The 25,000-nt window shown below is 44.9% G+C and overlaps 1 protein-coding gene across 1 annotated transcript in view; it reads right to left on the bottom strand.

The window, feature by feature from the left end:
• LOC129832809 (voltage-dependent T-type calcium channel subunit alpha-1I-like) overlaps positions 1-25,000 on the bottom strand; it is a 288,049-nt gene that overhangs the window by 146,410 nt on the left and 116,639 nt on the right. The window contains exon 3 of the mRNA XM_055896813.1: positions 7,138-7,247. Within this exon, the coding sequence (XP_055752788.1) occupies positions 7,138-7,247 (110 nt within the window). The remainder of the gene's footprint in view (positions 1-7,137; positions 7,248-25,000) is intronic.

Consider the following 25,000-nt stretch of genomic DNA (forward strand, 5'->3'; position numbering starts at 1 on the left):
AGCATGACCGGTTTGGCGGTGGGTCAGTCATGGTGTGGGGTGGCATTTCTTTGTGGGGCCGCACAGCCCTCCATGTGCTCGCCAGAGGTAGCCTGACTGCCATTAGGTACCGAGATGAGATCCTCAGACCCCTTGTGAGACCATATGCTGACACATGCACATTTGTGGCCTGCTGGAGGTCATTTTGCAGTGCTCTGGCAGTGCACCTCCTTGCACAAAGGCGGAGGTAGCAGTCCTGCTGCTGGGTTGTTGCCCTCCTACGGCCTCCTCCACGTCTCCTGATGTACTGGCCTGTCTCCTGGTAGCGCCTCCATGCTCTGGACACTACGCTGACAGACACAGCAAACCTTTTTGCCACAGCTCGCATTGATGTGCCATCCTGGATGAACTGCACTACCTGAGCCACTTGTGTGGGTTGTAGACTCCGTCTCATGCTACCACTAGAGTGAAAGCACCGCCAGCATTCAAAAGGGACCAAAACATCAGCCAGGAAGCATAGGAACTGAGAAGTGGTCTGTGGTCACCACCTGCAGAACCATTCCTTTTTTGGGGGTGTCTTACTAATTGCCTATAATTTCCACCTTTTGTCTATTCCATTTGCACAACAGCATGTGAAATGTATTGTCAATCAGTGTTGCTTCCTAAGTGGACAGTTTGATTTCACAGAAGTGTGATTGACTTGGAGTTACATTGTGTTGTTTAAGTGTTCCCTTTATTTTTTTGAGCAGTGTATATCCTATAGGACACCAACTTTGGTCAGAGAATGCCAATGACGTGGACGGTCTTCACTTGATTGACTGTAACTTTGTCAAATAAGCACCAATCGGGGACAGACAAAGCTAGCTAGATAGCCAATGAGCTGGGCTTTATGGGAGTATGTGGAAACCCAGTATCTGTCGCAAAATGTTGCTGCTAACCTTGTGCACATCAAGCCTTTTCCATTTGGACAAAGGTATAAGAATACGGAGAGTTATGATTTTTTTTTTGCAGTTTTGCAAATGTGGAACTTATAATATGGCTACTAATACTGGAAAAGCTAAATCAAAGTCCAAGTATACAGATTTGACGATATTCTTGCAGAAAAATGTAATGTGAATGTAAATGTCTCCTTCACGATTTGCCCAAATGTAACTGGGTGACTTCACACTAAATGACATGTAGTTTGCTCATACTTCAAGTTATCTGTCTGAAACCTTGCACATACACTGCTGCCATCTTGTGGACACCACCGGAATTACAACCAGAGTGATGGCTAGATTTGGGACCTTTCTGGTGCATTTCAAAGATGGTCAAAAGAAACGTTAGATTTTTCTTTGTAATATCTTGTACCAGATCTATTGTGTTATATTCTCCTACATTCAATTCATATTTCCACAAACTTCAAAGTGTTTCCAAATGGTACCAAGAATATGCATATCCTTGATTCAGGGCCTGAGCTATAGGCAGTTAGATTTGGGTATGTCATTTAAGGCAAACATTTAAAAAGGGGGCTATCCCTAAGCTAAGCTTTGAGGATAACTTGGAGAGAACCTCAGAAACCTTAAGACCTGGAGGATAACATGGTGGATCTCAGAAGCCTTGAGGCCTGGAGGATAACATGGTGGATCTCAGAAGCCTTGAGGCCTGGAGGATAACATGGTGGATCTCAGAAGACTTGAGGCCTGGAGGATAACATGGAGAGGACCTCAGAAGCCTTGAGGAGGGTCAAGATACTGTTTTACCAGCCCCTGAACATAGATACATCTGGATGTATTTAACCCATAAAAGTCTAAGCCCAGTCTAAGGGGGGGGGGGGGGGGGGGGGGGGGGTCATTTGTGTCCTATATCTGAGATATATATATTTACATGTATTAAACCCTTTATTTTTGGCACTAAACAGTCTCCATTATATACTTTCTTTAATTTATTCTACTGGTACCGAGTGACCTTCAGACGAGTTTTGTGAGGCCTGTGGGCGTGCCAGAGAAAAATAACAGAGTCTCACCTTTCTACAGAGGGGTCATATTGGTGTGTAGCCCAAACTGTTCGGACGCTACAGACTGAAGTTGGCAGATGGGCTGTACCGACTTCCGCAGAGTCCCAAGATCCTTGTGGGAGTCATAGAGCAAAACGACAACACCACCGTGTTCGTGAGAGTCTCATCTTTCCATAGAGGGGTCATAATAGATTGTAAACCAAACCGTTCGGACGCTACAGATGATTTTGCGAGAAGACTGATTTTCGGGATGTCTCATGGTCTGACAAACACCTAGCTCTGTCACCTTTCACCGCAGATTCGGAAGTGCGATAAATAAAATAAAATAGTATTAGTCACATGCGCCAAATACAACAGGTAGACCTTACAGTGAAATGCTTACTTACGAGCCCCTAACCAACAATGCAGTTAAAAAAACTACAGATAAGGATAAGAGATAAAAGTAACAAGTAATTAAAGAGCAGCAGTGAAATAACAATAGTGTACATGTAGGTAGAGTTATTAAAGTGACTATTTATAGATGACAACAGTGGTGTAAAGAGGGAGTGGGGGGGGGGGGCACTGAAAATAGTCTGGGTAGCCATTTGACTAGATGTCAAGGAGTCTTATGGCTTGGGGTTAGAAGCTGTTTAGAAGCCTCTTGGACCTAGACTTGGCGCTCTGGTACCGCTTGCCATGCGGTAGCAGAGGGAACAGTGTACGACTAGGGTGGCTGGAGTCGCTGACAATTTTTTGGGCCTTCCTCTGACACCGCCTGGTATAGAGGTCCTGGATGGCAGGAAGCTTGGCGCCAATAATGTACTGGGCCATTCGCACTACCCTCTGTAGTGCCTTGTGGTCTGAGGCCGAGCAGTTGCCATACCAGGCAGTGATGCAACCAGTCAGGATGTTCTCGATGGTGCAGCTGTAGAACATTTTGAGCATCTGAGGACCCATGCCAAATCTTTTCAGTCTCCTGAGGGGTAAAAGTTTTTGTCGTGCCCTCTTCACGACTGTCTTGGCGTGCTTGGACCATATTAGTTTGTTGGTGATGTGGACGCCAAGGAACTTGAAGCTCTCAACCTGCTCCACTACAGCCCCGTTGATGAGAATGGGGGCGTGCTCGGTCATCCTTTTTCCTGTAGTCCACAATCATCTCCTCTGTCTTGAGAGGTTGGTGTCCTGGCACCACACGGCCAGGTCTCTGACCTCCTCCCTATAGGCTGTCTCATCGTTGTCGGTGATCAGGCCTACGACAGTTGTGTCATCAGCAAAAATAATGATGGTGTTGGAGTCGTGCCTGGCCGTGCGGTCATGAGTGAACAGGGAGTACAGGAGGGGACTGAGCACGCACCCCTGAGGGGCCCTTGTGTTGAGGATCAGCGTAGCGGACGTGTTGTTACCTACCCTTACCACCTGGGGACGGCCCATCAGGAAGTCCAGGATCCAGTTGCAGAGGGAGGTGTTTAGTCACAGGGTCCTTAGTTTATTTATGAGCTTTGAGGGCACTATGGTGTTGAACGCTGAGCTGTCGTCAATGAATAGCATTCTCACATAGGTGTTTCTTTTGTCCAGGTGGGAAAGGGCAGTGTGGAGAGCAATGGAGATTGCATCATCTGTGGATCTGTTGGGGTGGTATGCAAATTGGAGTGGGTCTAGTGTGTCTGGGATGATGGTGTTGATGTGAGCCATGACCATGGCTACAGACGTGAGTACTATGGGTCGGTAGTCATTTAGGCAGGTTACCTTAGTGTTCTTGGGCACAGGGACTATGCTGGTCTGCTTAAAACATGTTGGTATTACAGACTCGGACAGGGAGAGGTTGAAAATGTCAGTGAAGACACTTACCAGTTGGTCAACGCATGCTTGAAGTACACGTCCTGCTAATCCGTCTGGCCCTGCGGCCGTGTGAATGTTCACCTGTTTAAAGGTCTTACTCACATCGGCTGCGGAGAACGTGATCACACAGTCTTCCGGAACAGCTGGTGCTCTCATGCATGTTACAGTGTTATTTTCCTCGAAACGAGCATAGAAGTACTTTAGCTCGTCTGGTAGGCTTGTGTATCTGGGCAGCTCTCGGCTCTGCATACCCTTGTAGTCTGTAATGGTTTGCAAGCCCTGCCTCATCCGACGAGCATCCGCGCCGGTGTAGTACAATTTGATTTTAGTCCTGTATTGACGCTTTGCCTGTTTGATGGTTCGCTGGAGCCCATAGTGGGATTTCTTATAAGCTTCCGGGTTAGAGTCCCGCTCCTTGAAAGCGGCAGCTCTAGCCTTTAGCTCAGTCCAGATACTGCCTGTAGTCCATGGCTTCTGGTAGGGGTATGTACGTACGTTCACTGTGGCGACGACGTCATCGATGCACTTATTGATGAAGCCAATGACAGATGTGGTGTACTCCTCAATGCCATCGGAAGAATCCCGGGAACATGTTCCAGTTTGTGCTAGCAAAACAGTCCTGTAGTTTATTATCTACGTCATCTGACCACTTCTTTATTGATCTAGTCACTGGTGCTTCCTGCTTTAATTGTTGCTTGTAAGCAGGAATCAGGAGGATAGAATTATGGTCAGATTTGCCAAATGGAGGGCGAGGGAGAGCTTTGTATGCGTCTCTGTGTGTGGAGTATAGGTGGTCCAGAGTTCGTTTTCCTCTGGTTGCACATTTAACATAATGATAGAAATTTGGTAAAACAGATTTAAGTTTCCCTGCATTAAAGGTTACTAGAAGCGCCGTCTCTGGGTGAGCGTTTTCTTATTTGCTTATGGAGGAATACAGCTCATTCAATGTTGTCTTTGTGTCAGCCTCTGATTTTGGTGGTATGTAAACAGCTACAAAAAATACAGATGAAAACTCTCTCGGTAGGTAGTGTGGTCTACAGCTTATCATGAGAAACTCTACCTCAGGTGAGCAATAGCTCAAGACTTCCTTAGATATCGTGCACCAGCTGTTGTTTACAAAAATACATATACCACCGCCCCTTGTCTTACCAGACGCCGCTGTTCTATCCTGCCGGGAACATCGTATAACCAGCCAGCTGTATGTTAATTTTATCGTTGTTCAACCACGAATAAGATGTTACCGTGTTTAATGTCTCATTGGTAGTTTAATCTTCTGCGTAACTCGTTGATTTTATTGTCCAAAGATTGCAAGTTTGATAGCAGAATGGAGGGAAGTGGGGGTTTATTCGATCGCCTGCTAATTCTCAGAAGGCAGCCGGTCCTTCGGCCCCTCTTTCTCTGCTTCCTCTTCACGCAGATCACGGGGATCAGGGCCTGTTCCTGAGGCAGCAACGTATCTTTCGTGTCGGGCTCGTGAAAGGAAAAAGAGGATTCTGCTAGTCCATGGTGAGTAATCGCAGTCCTGATGTCTTGAAGTTATTTTTGGTCATAAGAGACGGTAGCGGCAACAATATGTATAAAATAAGTAAAAAGGCGGATGCAGTGGATTGAGACACATCCAATGTAATAAAACAGATATCTCTAGCTTAAATTGACGGGTTTTGATTGGGATTTTTGTAATATGCTAATTAGATGTTTGTGGTGCGCGGACATCAACCTTAGGGGGTTTAATACTAAAGATGCCTGTGTGTGTTTCATTTTGGGAGTCCTTTGATGCATGTTTTTGGGGATAAGTTTGCTGAGATCACAGACACACACACGCACACGCACACGCACACGCACACGCACCCGCACACGCACACGCACACGCACACGCACCCACACCCACACCCACACCCACACCCACACCCACACACACACACACACACACACACACACACACACACACACACCATTTAAAAATAAAAAAATTAAAATGTACATCCAGAGATGGGCATGGACAACAATCCTTACAGATACTGGCTCATCTAACATTCATAGTGGATACTTTAGAACCTGACAACATTCTGCTTCATTTCTTATTCATAGTGAGCTACAGCCGGGCATCTTGGCTCCTGTGTGTTAAAACAGGGAGGTTTGACTGAGCCTTTCCAAGCAGGGCCATGATGTACACAGCAGGAGAGGACACACACACATGCAGCCTTTCAGATGCTCTATGTTGCGTGGTGTGTCTGTGTGTGTGTGTGTCTGTGTGTGTGTGTCTGTGCGTGCGTGTGTGCAGACGGTGTTGTTAATTACATAACAAACGCTCAGCACATGAAATGCAATGTTCACTATATCAGCCACAACATCAGTCACCAGTGGTGTAAAGTACAAATACTTTAAAGTACTACTTAAGTAGTTTTAGGGGTATCTGTACTTTACTATTCATATTTTTGACAACTTTCACTTACTTACTTCACTACATTCCTAAAGAAAATATGTCCTTTTTACTCCATACATTTTTCGTGACACCCAAAAGTATCTGTTACATTTTGAATGCTTAGCAGGACAGAAAAATGGTCCAATTCACACACTTACCAGGGAGAACATCCCTGGTCATCCCTACGGCCTCTGATCTGGCGGACTCACTAAACACAAATGCTTTCTTTGTAAATTATGTCTGAGTGTTGGACTCTGCGTCTGGTTTGCTTAATATAAGGAATGTGAAAAGATTCATACTTTTACATTTACTTTCGGTACTTAAGTATATTTAAAACCAAATACTTTTAGACTTTTACTCAAGTAGTATTTTACTGGGTGACTTTCACTTTTCTATTTAGGTATCTTTACTTTTACTCAAGTCTGATAATTGGTTATTTTTTTCACCACTGTCAGTCAATATATCAGTCACACCAGTGTCACAGGGAGTCTAAAGAAAGGCTGGTGTGGAGGGTGGGGAATGGGTTCTCACTTCTCACCGCATGTTGTCAATATTAAACTGTAATCAATCCATCAAATGATACAGTGGTGAAACTGAATTTGTCTGACACTTTTTACAAAGTCGTTTGTCGCAGAAGCATTACCGCTTTGCGGGGGTGACATTTTGACAGACAGAGACAGACAGACAGAGACAGACAGACAGACAGACAGACAGACACAGACAGACAGACAGACAGACAGACAGACAGACAGACAGACAGACACCGACAGAGACACCGACAGAGACACAGACAGACACCGGCAGAGACACAGCCAGAGACACAGACAGACATAGACATACACACAGACAGACAGAGACACATACAGACAGGGACATACACACACAGAGGCACAGACAGACAGAGACACACAGACAGACTGACCTGTAGTATCTGGCAGCGGTCTGAAGTGCAGTCGATGTTCTCACAGGGCTGGTACATCCCCAGTGTGACACAGTTGAGCAGAATCACCATGATACTGATCCTCTCAAACCATGTATGGACAGCAAAGGGTTAAGAAACACAGTGGACAACCAGGGACAGTACACACACATACTGAAAGGCAATAACATATGATACTCGCAAATGAGGGAAAAACATACAGTAGGCACATACACACACGAACATACGCAAGCGCACCCACACACCCACGCGCACACAAATAGTGAAAGGCTTTCATCGTATGATACACAGACACATTCACAGGTAGAGCTTTAAAAAAACGAGAGATTAACACACACTGCACTGGGTGATGCTGAGTGGTGCTTGTAAATGAAAGGGATTAACAGACTGGTGCCGGAGGGAGGGGAGTGGGGATGTAAAACAAAACTGTCTCTGGCTCAAAGCCAGCTGCACTCAGACACTATCTACGTCGGTCTCTCTCTCAATTTTCAATTCAATTCAATTCAATTGACTTTATTGACATGGTAAGTTCGTTATTACTTACATTGTCAAAGTATACATATCGAAAAATAAAAATCAAATATATATGTATATATATACAAAATATATATATATTTATATATAAATAAATGGTGGGACCAACAGCAATAATAACAGTAGTAGTGGACATGGGATTACCATTAACAACAACTACAACAACAATATTAATCCGAACAACGATAAATTTACACAACAGTAGTAGACCAGTGTCAATATGACTTGAGAAGACATTTGACCTGGTATGAAAGACAAAACAAAACTAAGCTAAATGGGAAATATTATCAATATTACTTTGCATTTTTCACTGGCTGTCCCTCAGGTTGTGGCAGGAGGACACATATATTTGGCTGCCAAAACTGCACATTTTGGCTTTTCACCCAATAAATATTTGATTTTTTCTTCATCTTTTATAGTTTCAAATTCTTTGTATTGAGTTATAATTTTGGGAAAGAAATATGCTCTTAGGTCTGAGTATTTGTCACAGTGTAGTAGGAAATGCACCTCTGTCTCTACCTCTCCCCTGGAGCAGAGTGAGCACAGCCTGTCCTCTCTGGGCAGCCAGGTTTGTCTGTGACGACCGGTCTCTATAGCCAGACGGTGCTCACTGAGTCTGTACCTAGTCAATGTTTTCCTCAGTTTTCTATCAGTCACAGTGGTCAGATAGTCTGCCACCATGTACTGTCTGTTTAGAGCCAAATAGCATTGAAGTTTACTTTGATTTTTTGTGGTGTCTTTCCAATAGGTTATATATTTTTCTTTTTGTTTTGTGATGATTTGGTTGGGCCAGATTTTCTGAGGGCTGTCCCGAGGCTCTATGGGGTTGGTTTGGGTTGGTGAACTGAGCCTAAGAACCAGCTGGCTGAGGGGAATCTTCTCTGGTTTCATCTCTTGACATTGTAGAGCTGTGTGATGGAATGTTTTAGGGTCACTTGTTTTTAGATGGTTGTAAAATTTGATGGCTCTTTTTTCTATTCGAATGAGGAGGGGGTTTGGCCCAATTCTGCCCTACATGCGTTATTTGGAGTTTTTCTTTGTACTTGCAATACAGTCTTGCAAAACTCTGCATGCAATATTTCAGTTGGATGTTTGTCCCATTTAGTAAATTCATTATTAGAGAGTGGACCCCATACTTCACTGCCATATAGAGCAATTGGTTCTATAACTGATTGAAAAATTTTGAGCCAGATTCTAATTGGAATTTCAATTTTGATGTTCCTTTTAATGGCATAGAATGCTCTTCTTGCTTTGTCTCTCAGCTCATTCACAGCCATGTGAAAGCTACCTGTGTTGCTCATATTTAGTCCTAGATATCTCTCTCTCTCTGTCTGTTTGTCTCGCTCTCTCTCTGTCTCTCTCGCTGTCTATCTGTCTCCCTGTGTCCCTGTGTCTCTGTGTCTGTCTCCAACTCCATCTCCGCCTCCGTTATTCTCTCTGTCTCTGTCTCCGTCTCTCTCTGTTTCTCTCTGTCTTTCTCTCAGTCTTCGTCTCTGTCCAGGTTTGTCCCAATACTCTTACTGGACTTCTTTCCTCCTATCCTTAACTTCATGACTGCAAAGCCAGGTGATCTCTCACAAAGCCAGGTGATCTCTCACAAAGCCAGGCGGTCTCTCACAAAGCCAGGTCATCTCTCACAAAGCCAGGTGATCTCTTACAAAGCCAGGTGATCTCTCACAAAGCCAGGTGATCTCTAACAAAGCCAGGTGATCTCTCACAAAGCCAGGTGATCTCTCACAAAGCCATGTGAATTCGCACAAAGCCAGGTGATCTCTCACAAAGCCAGGTGAACTCTAACAAAGCCAGGTGATCTCTCAGAAAGCCAGGTCATCTCTCACAAAACCAAGTGATCTCTCGCACATGCAAACACACCACACACACACACATTGACATGATGGTGGTTTGGTGGCCTATACCACTCACCACTCTACTGACATGGAGCAAAACTACTGCACTGCTGCTCAATACACACACACACACACACACACACACACACACACACACACACACACACACACACACACACACACACACACACACACACACACACACACACACACACACACACACACACACACACACACACACACACACACACACACACTTGGACATAAACACACTTGGACATAAACACCCACACGCTTGGACATAAACACCCACACGCTTGGACATAAACACCCACACGCTTGGACATAAACACACACACGCTTGGACATAAACACCCACACGCTAGGACATAAACACCCACACGCTTGGACATAAACACCCACACGCTTGGACGTAAACACCCACACGCTTGGACATAAACAAACAAGTGCTTGGACATAAACAAACAAGTGCTTGGACATTGACACACACACGCTTGGACATTGACACACTCACACACATAATTTCCCTCCTCCCTGTTTTCTATGAAATTGTTCCTTATCATAATTAGCCTAGTTACTATCTTATGTAGTCTTTATCATCTCTTCATATGTTTCTATCGGTGCATTGGTAGGCTACCTTTGAACTTTGACCTTTTGCACTTCAAATGCCTCGGCGGAGGTGTGTGTGTGTGCATGTGTGTGTTCGTGCAGATACACAAGTGTGTGTGTTACGGTACATTAGAGGTAGGTGTGTTTTAACATAAAGCATGTTGTCCTCAGGAGATGAATAGATGAATCCCCCTTTCTCTCTCAACATCTCTCCCCCTTTCTCTCCCACCCTCTCTCCCCCTTTCTCTCCCACCCTCTCTCCCCCTTTCTCTCTCACCCTCTCTCCCCCTTTCTCTCCCACCCTCTCTCCCCCTTTCTCTCTCACCCTCTCTCCCCCTTTCTCTCTCACCCTCTCTCCCCCTTTCTCTCTCACCCTCTCTCCCCCTTTCTCTCTCACCCTCTCTCCCCCTTTCTCTCTCACCCTCTCTCCCCCTTTCTCTCTCACCCTCTCTCCCCCTTTCTCTCTCACCCTCTCTCCCCCTTTCTCTCTCACCCTCTCTCCCTCTTTCTTTCTTTCCCCCTCCCTCACTCTTCTCTCCCCTCTCTCTCTCTAGTTCACTGCATCTTACCTTCTTTTTCTATGCCTCTACTCTCTCTCTCTCTCTCTCTCTCTCTCTCTCTCTCTCTCTCTCTTTATTGCTATGCCAATTGTTCCCTATTTATCTGCATGTCTCTCCCTCTCCCTCCCTCTCTTTCATCTCTCTCTGTGTTTCTTTCTCCCTGTTCATTCCCAAAGCGTCACAGAGCACAGGGTTGCCTGAGTGGCCTCACAGAAACACTTAAGTAGCGCTAAACAGGCGGCAGTGCAGAATCAATCAGCCCTAATAGCTGGTGAATGTGTTATGTAGTGAAAACACAGCACTCCCAGAGAGGCAGGGAAGCTGCCTGCAGGCTTACATCTGGGAGAGCTAGTTTGGACATCAGGGAGAAACACATACATACACACAAACGCACATGCTCATGCACTCACTGACGCACACACACACAACAGCTTGTGTGAAAACGATGTAATCTAACATATATCTATTACTCTCATACACCCAAATACACAGAGGGCGATATTGAGTCATTTCACCTTTCCGCACAAGGCCCTTAAAGGGAAAAATAAAATAAAAATGGGAAAAATACGTATACTTTCTTTATGAAACACCATTTTCCACCACCATGTTAGAGGCTAAATTCTGGTCCTGGATGTTACATATCACGTTCAACCAATCAGGTTGCAGCAGTCTGTTGTTAACCCTTGGTTCGAACATTGTATGCAATGTCAGGAAGTGGCATTGGCCACCATGGCACAGTGGGGGAAAGGGGGGTTTCATAAAGAAAGTACGCATATTCTCCTGTTTTTTTCAACCTTCTCGCCATTAAATCAGCTTAAGGAGGAAATGGACACGTTTGCAGCCTGAATGGAAAATGTTTTAGGTACAAACAGGTCCACAGGTAATACGAGTACATAGCCGGCTGAATGCAGTCCCTTTGGACGGAAAGATGAAACGACTAAAAATGGCCATCTGCCGGCCTTTGGGCTAGTGTCTATGAGGTGTGAGGTGTGACTCTTCTGTTTCCAGTTCAGTTTGCTGGCCTTACCCAGGGGCTCCGGACTCTCAGCTGGACTCAGAACAGTGTTTCAGTGTTGTTGCTCCTGTATCAGTATGATTGAACTGTAGAGTGTCCATGTGTCTCCTATTGACACCACAGTTAGTGTCCTGGGATACAACCGTATCACACACAAACACAACCGTACAACCGAATAGGCTAGGCTACTAGGTCATATCCTGGATACAGTCGTGGGAGGCGGCTAGGCTATTAGGTCATATCCTGGATACAGTAGTGGGGAGGCAGCTAGGCTACTAGGTCATATCCTGGATACAGTCGTGGGAGGCGGCTAGGCTATTAGGTCATATCCTGGATACAGTGGTGGGGAGGCAGCTAGGCTATTAGGTCATATCCTGGATACAGTGGTGGGGAGGCGGCTAGGCTATTAGGTCATATCCTGGATACAGTAGTGGGGAGGCAGCTAGGCTATTAGGTCCTATCCTGGATACAGTAGTGGGGAGGCAGCTAGGCTATTAGGTCATATCCTGGATACAGTCATGGGGAGGCAGCTAGACTACTAGGTCATATCCTGGATACAGTAGTGGGGAGGCAGCTAGGCTATTAGGTCATATCCTGGATACAGTAGTGGGGAGGCAGCTAGGCTATTAGGTCCTATCCTGGATACAGTAGTGGGGAGGCAGCTAGGCTATTAGGTCATATCATGGATACAGTCGTGGGGAGGCAGCTAGGCTATTAGGTCCTATCCTGGATACAGTAGTGGGGAGGCAGCTAGGCTATTAGGTCATATCCTGGATACAGTAGTGGGGAGGCGGCTAGGCTATTAGGTCATATCCTGGATACAGTAGTGGGGAGGCGGCTAGGCTATTAGGTCATATCCTGGATACAGTAGTGGGGAGGCGGCTAGGCTATTAGGTCATATCCTGGATACAGTAGTGGGGAGGCAGCTAGGCTATTAGGTCATATCCTGGATACAGTCGTGGGGAGGCAGCTAGGCTATTAGGTCATATCCTGGATACAGTAGTGGGGAGGCGGCTAGGCTATTAGGTCATATCCTGGATACAGTCGTGGGGAGGCAGCTAGGCTATTAGGTCATATCCTGGATACAGTAGTGGGGAGCCAGCTAGGCTATTAGGTCCTATCCTGGATACAGTAGTGGGGAGGCAGCTAGGCTATTAGGTCATATCCTGGATACAGTAGTGGGGAGGCGGCTAGGCTATTAGGTCATATCCTGGATACAGTAGTGGGGAGGCGGCTAGGCTATTAGGTCATATCCTGGATACAGTAGTGGGGAGGCGGCTAGGCTATTAGGTCATATCCTGGATACAGTAGTGGGGAGGCAGCTAGGCTATTAGGTCATATCCTGGATACAGTCGTGGGGAGGCAGCTAGGCTATTAGGTCATATCCTGGATACAGTAGTGGGGAGGCAGCTAGGCCAGTCCAGCTGATCCTTCTACTGAACCATGGAGATAAAGTCTGTCTGTCTGCACACTGCAGCCACTGGTTCAACTCACCTTAACATCTCTCTCTCTCTAATTCCTCCATCTCTATCTTCAGATGCTCTGTCCATTTCTCTCAGTTGCCTTTCTACTTTGTTTATTCATTCTCCTTTTGTTACTGTGTGTGTCTTAATATTTCTCAAGCTCAAGCTCTCTCGCCACCTTTCTTTTTTCTGACCCTGCCACTTTACCAAGCTCTTTTTCCACATCACAATAACTAAACTTTTATCTTTCTCTCACTCTCCCTCCTTTCTCTGCCGCTCCTTTCTCTCGGCCTGTCTTTGTCTGTCTCTCGCTCATTACCGGCACCCCTGCCCTCTCTTTCTCTCTTCCAATCTCTCTCTTACCCCCTCCCCCTCCCCCTCTGTCTCTTCCACTCTCTTCCCCCCACTCTCTCCCTCTCTCTCCCTCCCCCTCTTTCTCTTCCCCCCTCTCTCACTACTTGTCATTCTTCTGACGTTATCAAATATTTTCCTGGCAGAATAAAATGAGTGTAATCACCAGAAACCAGACATAAATTAAAAAATAAATAAATGGCAGCATTTGTGAAACAAATGTTCAAGCTGAGTGCTTTTTCATTAGTTTTGTCACTCCTGTAGTAATGACATGTTCCCAGCATGCCAGAGTTACACGTCTCTATAGCAGTCTTATTCTGCATCCCAAATGAAACCCCATTCCCTCCGTAGTGCACTACTTTTAAAGAGTACTCTGGGCCCTGGTCAAAAGTTCTGCACTATTTTCTGTGTGTCTAAACCATGCAGAATCAGTTTCCTTCACCATGAGGCAATACGACACAGTGCCTTTTATGTGTGACATCATCAGGTGTTCAACCTTCCCAAGTTCTCTCACGTCACCCCGCTCCTCCGCTCTCTCCACTGGCTTCCAGTTGAAGCTCGCATCCGCTACAAGACCATGGTGCTTGCCTACGGAGCTGTGAGGGGAACGGCACCTCAGTACCTTCAGGCTCTGATCAGGCCCTACACCCAAACAAGGGCACTGCGTTCATCCACCTCTGGCCTGCTCGCCTCCCTACCACTGAGGAAGTACAGTTCCCGCTCAGCCCAGTCAAAACTGTTCGCTGCTCTGGCACCCCAATGGTGGAACAAACTCCCTCACGACGCCAGGACAGCGGAGTCAATCACCACCTTCCGGAGACACCTGAAACCCCACCTCTTCAAGGAATACCTAGGATAGGATAAAGCAATCCTTCTGCCCCCCCCCCCCCCTTAAAAGATCTAGATGCACTATTGTAAAGTGGCTGTTCCACTGGATGTCATTAGGTGAATGCACCAATTTGTAAGTCGCTCTGGATAAGAGCGTCTGCTAAATGACTTAAATGTAAATGTAAATCAGACTGTGCCTGTCACATCTCACTACCATCTGTCACACACACACACACACACACACACACACACACACACACACACACACACACACACACACACACACACACACACACACACACACACACACACACACACACACACACACACACACATCTAAGGTTTAACTTCAGGCGTACGTGTGGTTGGATTTATAAGGTGTGGCAGATATGTGATTTGGTGTAATCACAGGATAATGTGATATGATAGGTGGGGGATTGGGGGAGTAACCAGACTATGCAACGTGATATGTGAGGATATGACAACATATAATATGCTAGGAAAGCGTGTCACATGCTTTGTGAATGTACAATATGGACAAGATGACATTATTAGAGCCCTATTCAACGTGTTAAATAACATTGATCAGAACAAGAGTAGTTCCTTGATACTTCTATGAGTTATTTCCAGAAATCTTTTTACCAAGTCCCTCCACCTCTCTTCCACTCTCTTTTCGACAGACTCCACAGCCTCCATGTGCTCTCACATCTTTAAAGCCTAACTGAAACTGCAGTGGTGGTGGGGTCTACGTTACTGCTCGTCTGCTTGCCTCAGCAAATGTGAGTTGTACTTTGTTCACTCCAACTTTTCCTCAGAGGATATAGCTGCCAACCAATGTTTGGCATTGTCTTGTTAAGGCTTCATATGAATATGGATAGATTATGTACAGTATTTTTGAGTTTGCCAAAAATAAAATCATCCTTTGATCCAAAAATATATATACAAAAATTACAAATCCAAAAGTAACCCATTTTTAATAATGTCCATAAAAAAATAACCCTGTCACAATATTCAACTAGACTTGTCATCTCAAACTGAGACTCCATATTCACTTCAATAGCTTGTATGAGTATCAATACGGTCTAGATGTATACTGCCATCACTTGACAATGACATACACTGGACACACAGAGTAAAGTTACAGCGCACAAAAAATACAATGTAATACAATACAATGCAGTATTGAGAGAAATAAACTAAAAACGTGGTAACACGTGACCTCAGTCCCTCTCTTTTCTGGGAAAAAGGAGAGAAGGAGAAAGTGTACTTGGGAGAAATCCAGAGACTACAGACTACATGAGTGTTGCTAAAAGCATGGAGAGGGCATGGTGTATTTGTGTGTTTGTGTGTTTGTGTGTGTTTGTTTGTAAATGTGTTTGTGTGTTTCTTTGTGTGTTTGTGTGGATGTGTGTTTGTATGTGTGTTTGTATGTGTGTTTATATGTTCGTATGTGTGATTGTGTATTTGTGTGTTTGTGTGATTGTGTATTTGTGTATTTGTGCATTTGTGTGATTGTGTATTCGTGTGATTGTGTGTTTGTATGTGTATTTGTGTGTTTGTGTCCCTATTAGGGTCAGTAGCGAGATGCACTTAGAGAAGGATCAGGAATAAGGTACAGGAATAGAAAGAAATTAACACTTTAATGCAGGAGGGTCTCGCGCACGCACGCACGCACGCACGCACGCACGCACACACGCACACACACACACACACACACACACACACACACACACACTGCGGATGGAGTCTACTGGTAGAGAGAGTGGTAGGTCAGTGATGTGGTAGTACTAGCTACCTTCCTCTCTCTACCAGAAGGTTATGGTTAGGGTAGTGGTAGAGAGAGGGGTAGGTCAGTGATGTGGTAGTACTAGCTACCTTCCTCTCTCTACCAGAAGGTTATGGTTAGGGTAGTGGTAGAGAGAGTGGTAGGTCAGTGATGTGGTAGTACTAGCTACAGAGGGACTGGGAGAATTCCTTAAGACAAGCCTGGCTGCGTTGCCACAGCAACGGGATCAGATGAGGTGCCTCCACGGAGACAAGCTAAACACTGTGCTATTGTGTGTGTGTGTGTGTGTGTGTGTGTGTGTGTGTGTGTGTGTGTGTGTGTGTGTGTGTGTGTGTGTGTGTGTGTGTGTGTGTGTGTGTGTGTGTGTGTGTGTGGGTGCATGCAAGCACGTGGTGTACGTTTCTGTGATTGTGAGTGAGTGCTCATAGCTCTCTGTGTGATCATAGCTCTCTGTGTGATCATAGCTCTCTGTGTGATCATAGCTCTCTGTGTGATCACGTGTTGATCTCTGTCTGCATCAGCACTCTTCAGTTTATTCCAGTGGTTAGTGAAGCACAGTGTCTCCCATTAACTCCCTCTAATACATCTGGTACAGAACACACAGAGAGGACAAACTGACTCCCTCTAATACATCTGGTAGAGAACACACAGAGAGGACAAACTGACTCCCTCTAATACATATTGTACAGAACACACAGAGAGGACAAACTGACTCCCTCTAATACATCTGGTACAGAACACACAGAGAGGACAAACTGACTCCCTCTAATACATCTGGTAGAGAACACACAGAGAGGACAAACTGACTCCCTCTAATACATCTAGTACAGAACACACAGAGAGGACAAACTGACTCCCTCTAATACATCTGGTACAGAACACACAGAGAGGACAAATTGACTCCCTCTAATACATCTTGTACAGAACACACAGAGAGGACAAACTGACTCCCTCTAATACATATTGTACAGAACACACAGAGAGGACAAACTGACTCCCTCTAATACATCTGGTACAGAACACACAGAGAGGACAAACTGACTCCCTCTAATACATCTGGTACAGAACACACAGAGAGGACAAACTGACTCCCTCTAATACATCTGGTACAGAACACACAGAGAGGACAAACTGACTCCCTCTAATACATCTGGTACAGAACACACAGAGAGGACAAACTGACTCCCTCTAATACATCTGGTACAGAACACACAGAGAGGACAAACTGACTCCCTCTAATACATCTGGTACAGAACACACAGAGAGGACAAACTGACTCCCTCTAATACATCTAGTACAGAACACAGAGAGAGGACAAACTGACTCCCTCTAATACATCTGGTACAGAACACACAGAGAGGACAAACTGACTCCCTCTAATACATCTGGTACAGAACACACAGAGAGGACAAACTGACTCCCTCTAATACATCTAGTACAGAACACACAGAGAGGACAAACTGACTCACTCTAATACATCTAGTACAGAACACACAGAGAGGAAAACTGACTCCCTCTAAGACATCTTGTACAGAACACACAGAGAGGACAAACTGACTCCCTCTAATACATCTAGTACAGAACACACAGAGAGGACAAACTGACTCCCTCTAATACATCTGGTACAGAACACACAGAGAGGACAAACTGACTCCCTCTAATACATCTGGTACAGAACACACAGAGAGGACAAACTGACTCCCTCTAATACATCTGGTACAGAACACACAGAGAGGACAAACTAACTCACTCTAATACATCTGGTACAGAACACACAGAGAGGACAAATTGACTCCCTCTAATACATATTGTACAGAACACACAGAGAGGACAAACTGACTCCCTCTAATACATCTGGTACAGAACACACAGAGAGGACCAACTGACTCCCTCTAATACATCTGGTACAGAACACACAGAGAGGACAAACTGACTCCCTCTAATACATCTGGTAGAGAACACACAGAGAGGACAAACTGACTCCCTCTAATACATCTGGTACAGAACACACAGAGAGGACAAACTGACTCCCTCTAATACATCTGGTACAGAACACCCAGAGAGGACAAACTGACTCCCTCTAATACATCTGGTACAGAACACACAGAGAGGACAAACTGACTCCCTCTAATACATCTAGTACAGAACACAGAGAGGAAAAATTAATAGGAAGAGAGACACATAAATAGAAAGAGATGAAAATGGAGAGAAAAGAGTTTGGGTGTATAAGAGGGAGAGAGAGGGGAGAGACAGGCAGACAAAGAGAGATAGAAAGAAGAAGAGAGAGAGGGAGAGGTAGAGCGCTTGGGTGACAGGACGAGTGGTGACATCCGTCGGGGCAGTTTGACTCCAGCGTGACAACAGGCATCCTCGGCAACCATACCAGCCTCCCTCCAGCCATCTGTCGCTATCGCTCCTCTCCTTTACCTCATCCCCCTCTCTCTACCCCTGTCCCTCCTAATACCTCCGGTTCCCTCTCTTCCACTCGACCCGGTCTCTCTCCCGTCTTTCAACTATTTCTGTCTCTCCTTCCCCCTCTCTCTCTCTCCATCTCTGTTCTCCACTTCCAGCCCAACCCTCTGTTCCCTTCTGCTTTCCCTCCACTGATGTTTCTCTCTTTAACCCCACTCCACTTCCTGCTTTCTTTTCACTCCACCCCTTTTGTCTTTCTCTCTCTCCCCCTTCCTCTCTTTCACCTCATGCCTCGCTCACTCTTTCGCTCCACCACTCTTCCCTCCTCATCTGACCTTTTCACTGGCGTCCCAGTCTTTGCCACTGGCCAAGGAAGAGGAAAAGCGAGAGAGGGAACAACAGAGAGAGACAGGGAAAGAGAAAGGGCAAAAGGAAAATGAAACAAACGTTTATGTGCAGTGAACACACCTCACCTGTGTGTGTATCTGTGTGTGTGTGTGTGTGTGTGTATCTGGTCTGGTCTACACACTACATGTGTATTGGTCTGTGAGTTGTAGCTCCAGTGTTTATTGGTAATGCCCTCATAAGACATTGGTTACCGTGTAAGCGGCTCTCTATGCTCTCCGTTGCCATGGCAGAGTGGCGAGTATGTCTCGTGTCATTCTAACCCTCTGTCTGGTGGATAGGAATGTTTAAATGTGAGTGTGTGTACTGTATCTGTGTGGAGTGGAGTGGTGAAGTGTGTATGTTGGTATGAGACTGTGTGTTTTCTCTTTGCCTCTCTGTTGTTCTGAGCCTTAATGGAACTAACTCTAATTTGAGTTGGTACAGGTGTGCTGTCTAAAACTATGTGTGAATGGGTACAGGGTGTGCTGTCTACACTATGTGTGAATGGGTACAGGGTGTGCTGTCTACACTATGTGTGAATGGGTACAGGTGTGCTGTCTACACTATGTGTGAATGGGTACAGGGTGTGCTGTCTACACTATGTGTGAATGGGTACAGGTGTGCTGTCTACACTATGTGTGAATGGGTACAGGTGTGCTGTCTACACTATGTGTGAATGAGTACAGGGTGTGCTGTCTACACTATGTGTGAATGGGTACAGGGTGTGCTGTCTACACTATGTGTGAATGAGTACAGGGTGTGCTGTCTACACTATGTGTGAATGGGTACAGGGTGTGCTGTCTACACTATGTGTGAATGGGTACAGGGTGTGCTGTCTACACTGTGTGTGAATGGGTACAGGGTGTGCTGTCTACACTACTAGAATACTAGAATTAACCTCCTTTCTCATACAATACTAGAGTTAACCTCTTTTATCATACAATACTAGAGTTAACCTCCTTTCTCATACAATACTAGAGTTAACCTCTTTTATCATACAATACCAGAGTTAACCTCCTTTATCGTGGGTACAGGTACCCATACAATACTAGTTAACCTCCTTTATGATACAATACTAGAGTTAACCTCCTTTATGATACAATACTAGAGTTAACCTCCTTTATGATACAATACTAGAGTTAACCTCCTTTATCATACAATACTGTAGTTAACCTCCTTTATGATACAGTACCAGGGTTAACCTCCTTTATCATACAATACTAGAGTTAATCTCCTTTATCATGGGTACAGGTACCCATACAATACCAGAGTTAACCTCCTTTATCATACAATACTAGAGTTAACCTCCTTTATCATACAATACTAGAGTTAATCTGCTTTATCATACAATACTAGAGTTAACCTCCTTTGTCATGGGTACAGGTACCAATACAATACTATAGTTAACCTCCTTTATCATACACTACTAGAGTGAACCTCCTTTATCATACACTGCTAAAGTTAACCTCCTTCATCATACAATACTAGAGTTAAACTTCTTTATCATACAATACTAGAGTTAACCTCCTTTATCATACAATACTAGAGTTAATCTGCTTTATCATACAATACTAGAGTTAACCTCCTTTATCATACAATACTAGAGTTAATCTGCTTTATCATACAATACTAGAGTTAACCTCCTTTGTCATGGGTACAGGTACCAATACAATACTATAGTTAACCTCCTTTATCATACACTACTAGAGTGAACCTCCTTTATCATACACTGCTAAAGTTAACCTCCTTCATCATACAATACTAGAGTTAAACTTCTTTATCATACAATACTAGAGTTAACCTCCTTTATCATAGAATACTATAGTTAACCTCCTTTATCATACAATACTAGAGTTAAACTCCTTTATACAATACTAGAGTTAATCTCCTTTATACAATACTAAAGTTAACCTCCTTTTTCATACAATTGTCTGTAGAGCAGTAGGCGTTCTCCTATGCAGACTGTCTCTCTCTAGTTACCCCACCATAGACAGTCTCAGACAACCCTCAGAGGAGAGTGGGTGGCGGTGGTTTTGGGGTTGTAGACGTTCAACTCTACAAGTACAGTTCTCATGTCTCATGTTATATTCTACTATATTTGTTCATTCATGTCAACCTCAATAAATGATTGCAGTTTTGTTTGGGAATCCATATGAACGTTTTTTCAGTGTATGGGGTAATGCAATGCTATGTGATCATGATGCTACACCGCTCACCTCTACCCACATGGTCCAGATGGCTTGGTTGGTGGGAGCATAGTGCTGGCAACACCAGGGTTGTGGGCTCCATTCCCAACACAGTCACATACTGTATGAATGTGTTAACTGTGACGGTAGGTCACTCTGGATAAAGACATCTGGTAAAACGACCATATTACCACACAACAGAGACTATCCATATACAATAACATCTCTATCAGTTGCAGCCTAATACACAGGACCTAGGCATTAGGTATCATGGACAGGGGATGTTCTGAAAACAGTGCAGCTTACAGCCATGTAAAGAGGGCCAGTAAGAAACAAGTGAAGGAGTACGGATGTATAGAGAGGGAGAGCATGTGACAGAAGAGAGATACTCAGGCCCCACGGTCTCTCATCCCTCCATCCACATTTCAGAAGAGGGTAATGGTGAAATATGATCCTCTGTACATAGAGACAGCTATTGTACTGTAGATATCAGCTGGCTGACTGACAGAGAGATGGGGAGAGAGAGAGGGGGAGAGGTGGGGAGAGAAATAGGGGTTTGAGAGAGATGGGGATAGCAAGAGAGAGACACATGGGGGAGAAACAGACTGAGAGACAATGGGAGAAGTGTAAAGATAGGGGAGTACAATTGGGGAACTGATGAGACAGCCTGACGCCGCTGTCTCATCAGCTCCTCTGGCAGCCATTAGTCAGCCTTGGAGCTGTATGGAACAGTGAGGGAGTTGGATCACAGAACTGTAACTTACACACGCTGGGGCACATGGGATGGATGCCCAAATATGGTCCCCCTTCAAATAACATTATCCCAACAGATTAAAAAAAACATAAATACACCACTGACTGCAAACTGACTGTCAAAAACCAGCGCATCAACCCTCCCTCCTCAGCCTTTTTAATCTCATCTGAGTCTGCCTCAACACAAGACAATAAAACACACCAAACATAACCTGCAGGTCCTATAGCCTGCAGGAGAAACCTCAGAGGTGCGGTGAGGGGAACCTTTAAATCATCTTTTCTCTTTAAGTTTTGGAATTCTGCTTCTTCACAGGTAGTTAGCTGCCGTAAGTGGGTCTCCCTCTCGTGCAGCAGCCCCAGCGAGCCGATCCCTGAGGGGCTGCTCCCTAAGCGCTGCAGGTGTTTCAGAGAAAGGACCAAACAAGCCGAGGGCGGCATGATAGATGAACGAGGCAATGGTGGAGAGATAATTGAATTATTAATAGGCAGAGTCGAGGCGGTTTGTGGTGCTAATTTGTCTGGCGGAAGGGTGGAGGTCTCTCTCTCCTCTTTCTCTCCCGTTGTCTCTTTCTCTATCGCTCTCTTTCTTCTGGCTGAATGCCGGCGGTGTCAGAGCTAGACCTGATGAGCCGCTCTTGATCTCAGGGCGGCACCGATCTCAGCAGGGAGACAATGCCTGACGCCGCTGTCTCATCAGCTCCTCTGGCAGCCATTAGTCAGCCTTGGAGCTGTATGGAACAGTGAGGGAGTTGGATCACAGAACTGTAACTTACACACGCTGGGGCACATGGGATGGATGCCCAAATATGGTCCCCCTGCTGCTGCAACTTCCTCTCCATCCATAGCCTGACTGCTATCTGTATCGTCTTATATCTCCGGGCTATAGAAAGATCAAGAATACAGAAATTGAGAGCTATTTCCATAAACAACTGAATTACTACTTAACTGTAGGATGCAATTCTTTAAAGCCTCTTTTTTTGTGACAACGCCGTCCATGAGGTGGTGGTCGTAATCAGGTTTTATATAATCTTCATATCCTGAATTCCAAAGTCATTTTGAATCAAGTGCCTTGCAGAGGACAATTGAAATGACAAACACAGACATTTTTTCGAAAGCATCTCACAATGTCTGTGTCAGACTGTTCCCCTCAGAGATAATATAATCAAGTGTCACATAAACTGGGTTGTGTTCCATAGTGCACGGCATAGAAAATATTTTTCAACGGAAAACCGAAAACAAACATTTCTTATTGGGCAAGTCCAGGTAGTCCCTCCTTGTTTCAGTTCGATTTTATTTATTTCATCACATTCTCAGTGGGTCAGAAGTTTACATACACTCAATTAGTATTTGGTAGCATTGCCTTTAACTTGGGTCAAATGTTTTGGGTAGCCTTCCACAAGCTTCCCACAATAAGTTGTGTGAATTATTGGCCCATTCCTCCTGACAGAGCTGGTGTAACTAAGTCAGGTTTGTAGGCCTCCTTACTCGCACACGCTTTTTCAGTTCCGCCCACAAATTTACTATAGGATTGAGGTCAGGGCTCTGTGATGGCCACTCCAATACCTTGACTTTGATGTCCTTAAGCCATTTTGCCACAACTTTGGAAGTATGCATGGGGTCAATGTCCATTTGGAAGACCTATTTGCGGCCAAGCTTTAACTTCCTGACTGATGTCTTGAGTTCAATATATCCACATCATTTTTCTCCGTCATGATGCCATCTATTTGGTGAAGTGCACCAGCCCTCCTGCAGCAAAGCACCCCACAACATGATGCTGCCACCCCCGTGCTTCAAGGTTGGGATTGTGTTCTTCGGCTTGCAATCCTCCCCCTTTTTCCTCCAAATATAACAATGGTCATTATGGCCAAACAGTTCTATTTTTGTTTCATCAGACCAGAGGACATTTCTCCAAAAAGTACGATCTTTGTCCCCACGTGTAGTTGCAAACCATAGTCTGGCTCTTTTATGGCTCTTTTATGGCGGTTTTGGAGCAGTGGCTTCTTCCCTGCTGAGCGGCCTTTCAGGTTATGGCGATATAGGACTCGTTTTACGGTGGATATAGATAATTTTGTACCTGTTTCCTCCAGCATCTTCACAAGGTCCTTTGCTGTTGTTCTGGGATTTATTTGCACTTTTCGCACCAAAGTACGTTCATCTCTAGGATACAGAACGCGTCTCCTTCCTGAGCGGTATGAGCGGCTGCGTGGTCCCATGGTGTTTATACTTGCGTACTATTGTTTGTACAGAAGAACGTGGTACTTTCAGGCATTTGGAAATTGCTCCCAAGGATGAACCAGACTTTTTTTTCTGAGGTTTTGGCTGATTTCTTTTGATTTTCCCATGATGTCAAGCCAAGAGTCACTGAGTTTGAAGGTAGGCCTTGAAATACATCCACAGGTACACCTCCAATTGACACAAATTATGTCAATTAGCCTACCAGAAGCTTCTAAAGCCATGACATCAATTTATGGAATTTTCCAAGCTGTTTAAAGGCACAGTCAACATATTGTATGTAAACTTTTGACCCACTGGAATTGTGATACAGTGAATTATAAGTGAAATAATCTGTCTGTAAACAATTGTTGGAGAAATTACCTGTTTCGTGCACAAAGTAGATGTCCTAACCGACTTTCCAAAACTATAGTTTGTTGACAAGAGTGGTTGAAAAACGAGTTTTAATAACTCCAACCTAAGTGTATGTAAACTTCCCACTTCAACTATATCTCCATTTCTATCTTTTTATATTGGGGGATTTGTGTGTATTGTTTTTTATTGTTAGGTATTACTGCACTGTTGGAGCTAGAAACACAAGAATTTCACTACACCTGCGATAACATCTGCAAATATGTGTATGCAACCAATAAAATTGGATTTGATTCGGTGTGTATTTGTGTACGTGCACATGTGTGTGTGTGTTTGCGTGCGTGCGCATAAGTGTGTGTGTGTGTGTGTGTGTGTGTGTGTGTGTGTGTGTGTGTGTGTGTGTGTGTGTGTGTGTGTGTGTGTGTGTGTGTGAGAGAAGCAAATGGCCACAGTCCATAGCCTCTGGAGACTGCTTAGTCTGCACAGTGAGTGTCTCTGGGTGATGTTCCT

This window comes from Salvelinus fontinalis, chromosome 34 (assembly GCF_029448725.1).
Source record: "Salvelinus fontinalis isolate EN_2023a chromosome 34, ASM2944872v1, whole genome shotgun sequence".
In the NCBI taxonomy this organism is placed as follows: domain Eukaryota; kingdom Metazoa; phylum Chordata; class Actinopteri; order Salmoniformes; family Salmonidae; genus Salvelinus; species Salvelinus fontinalis.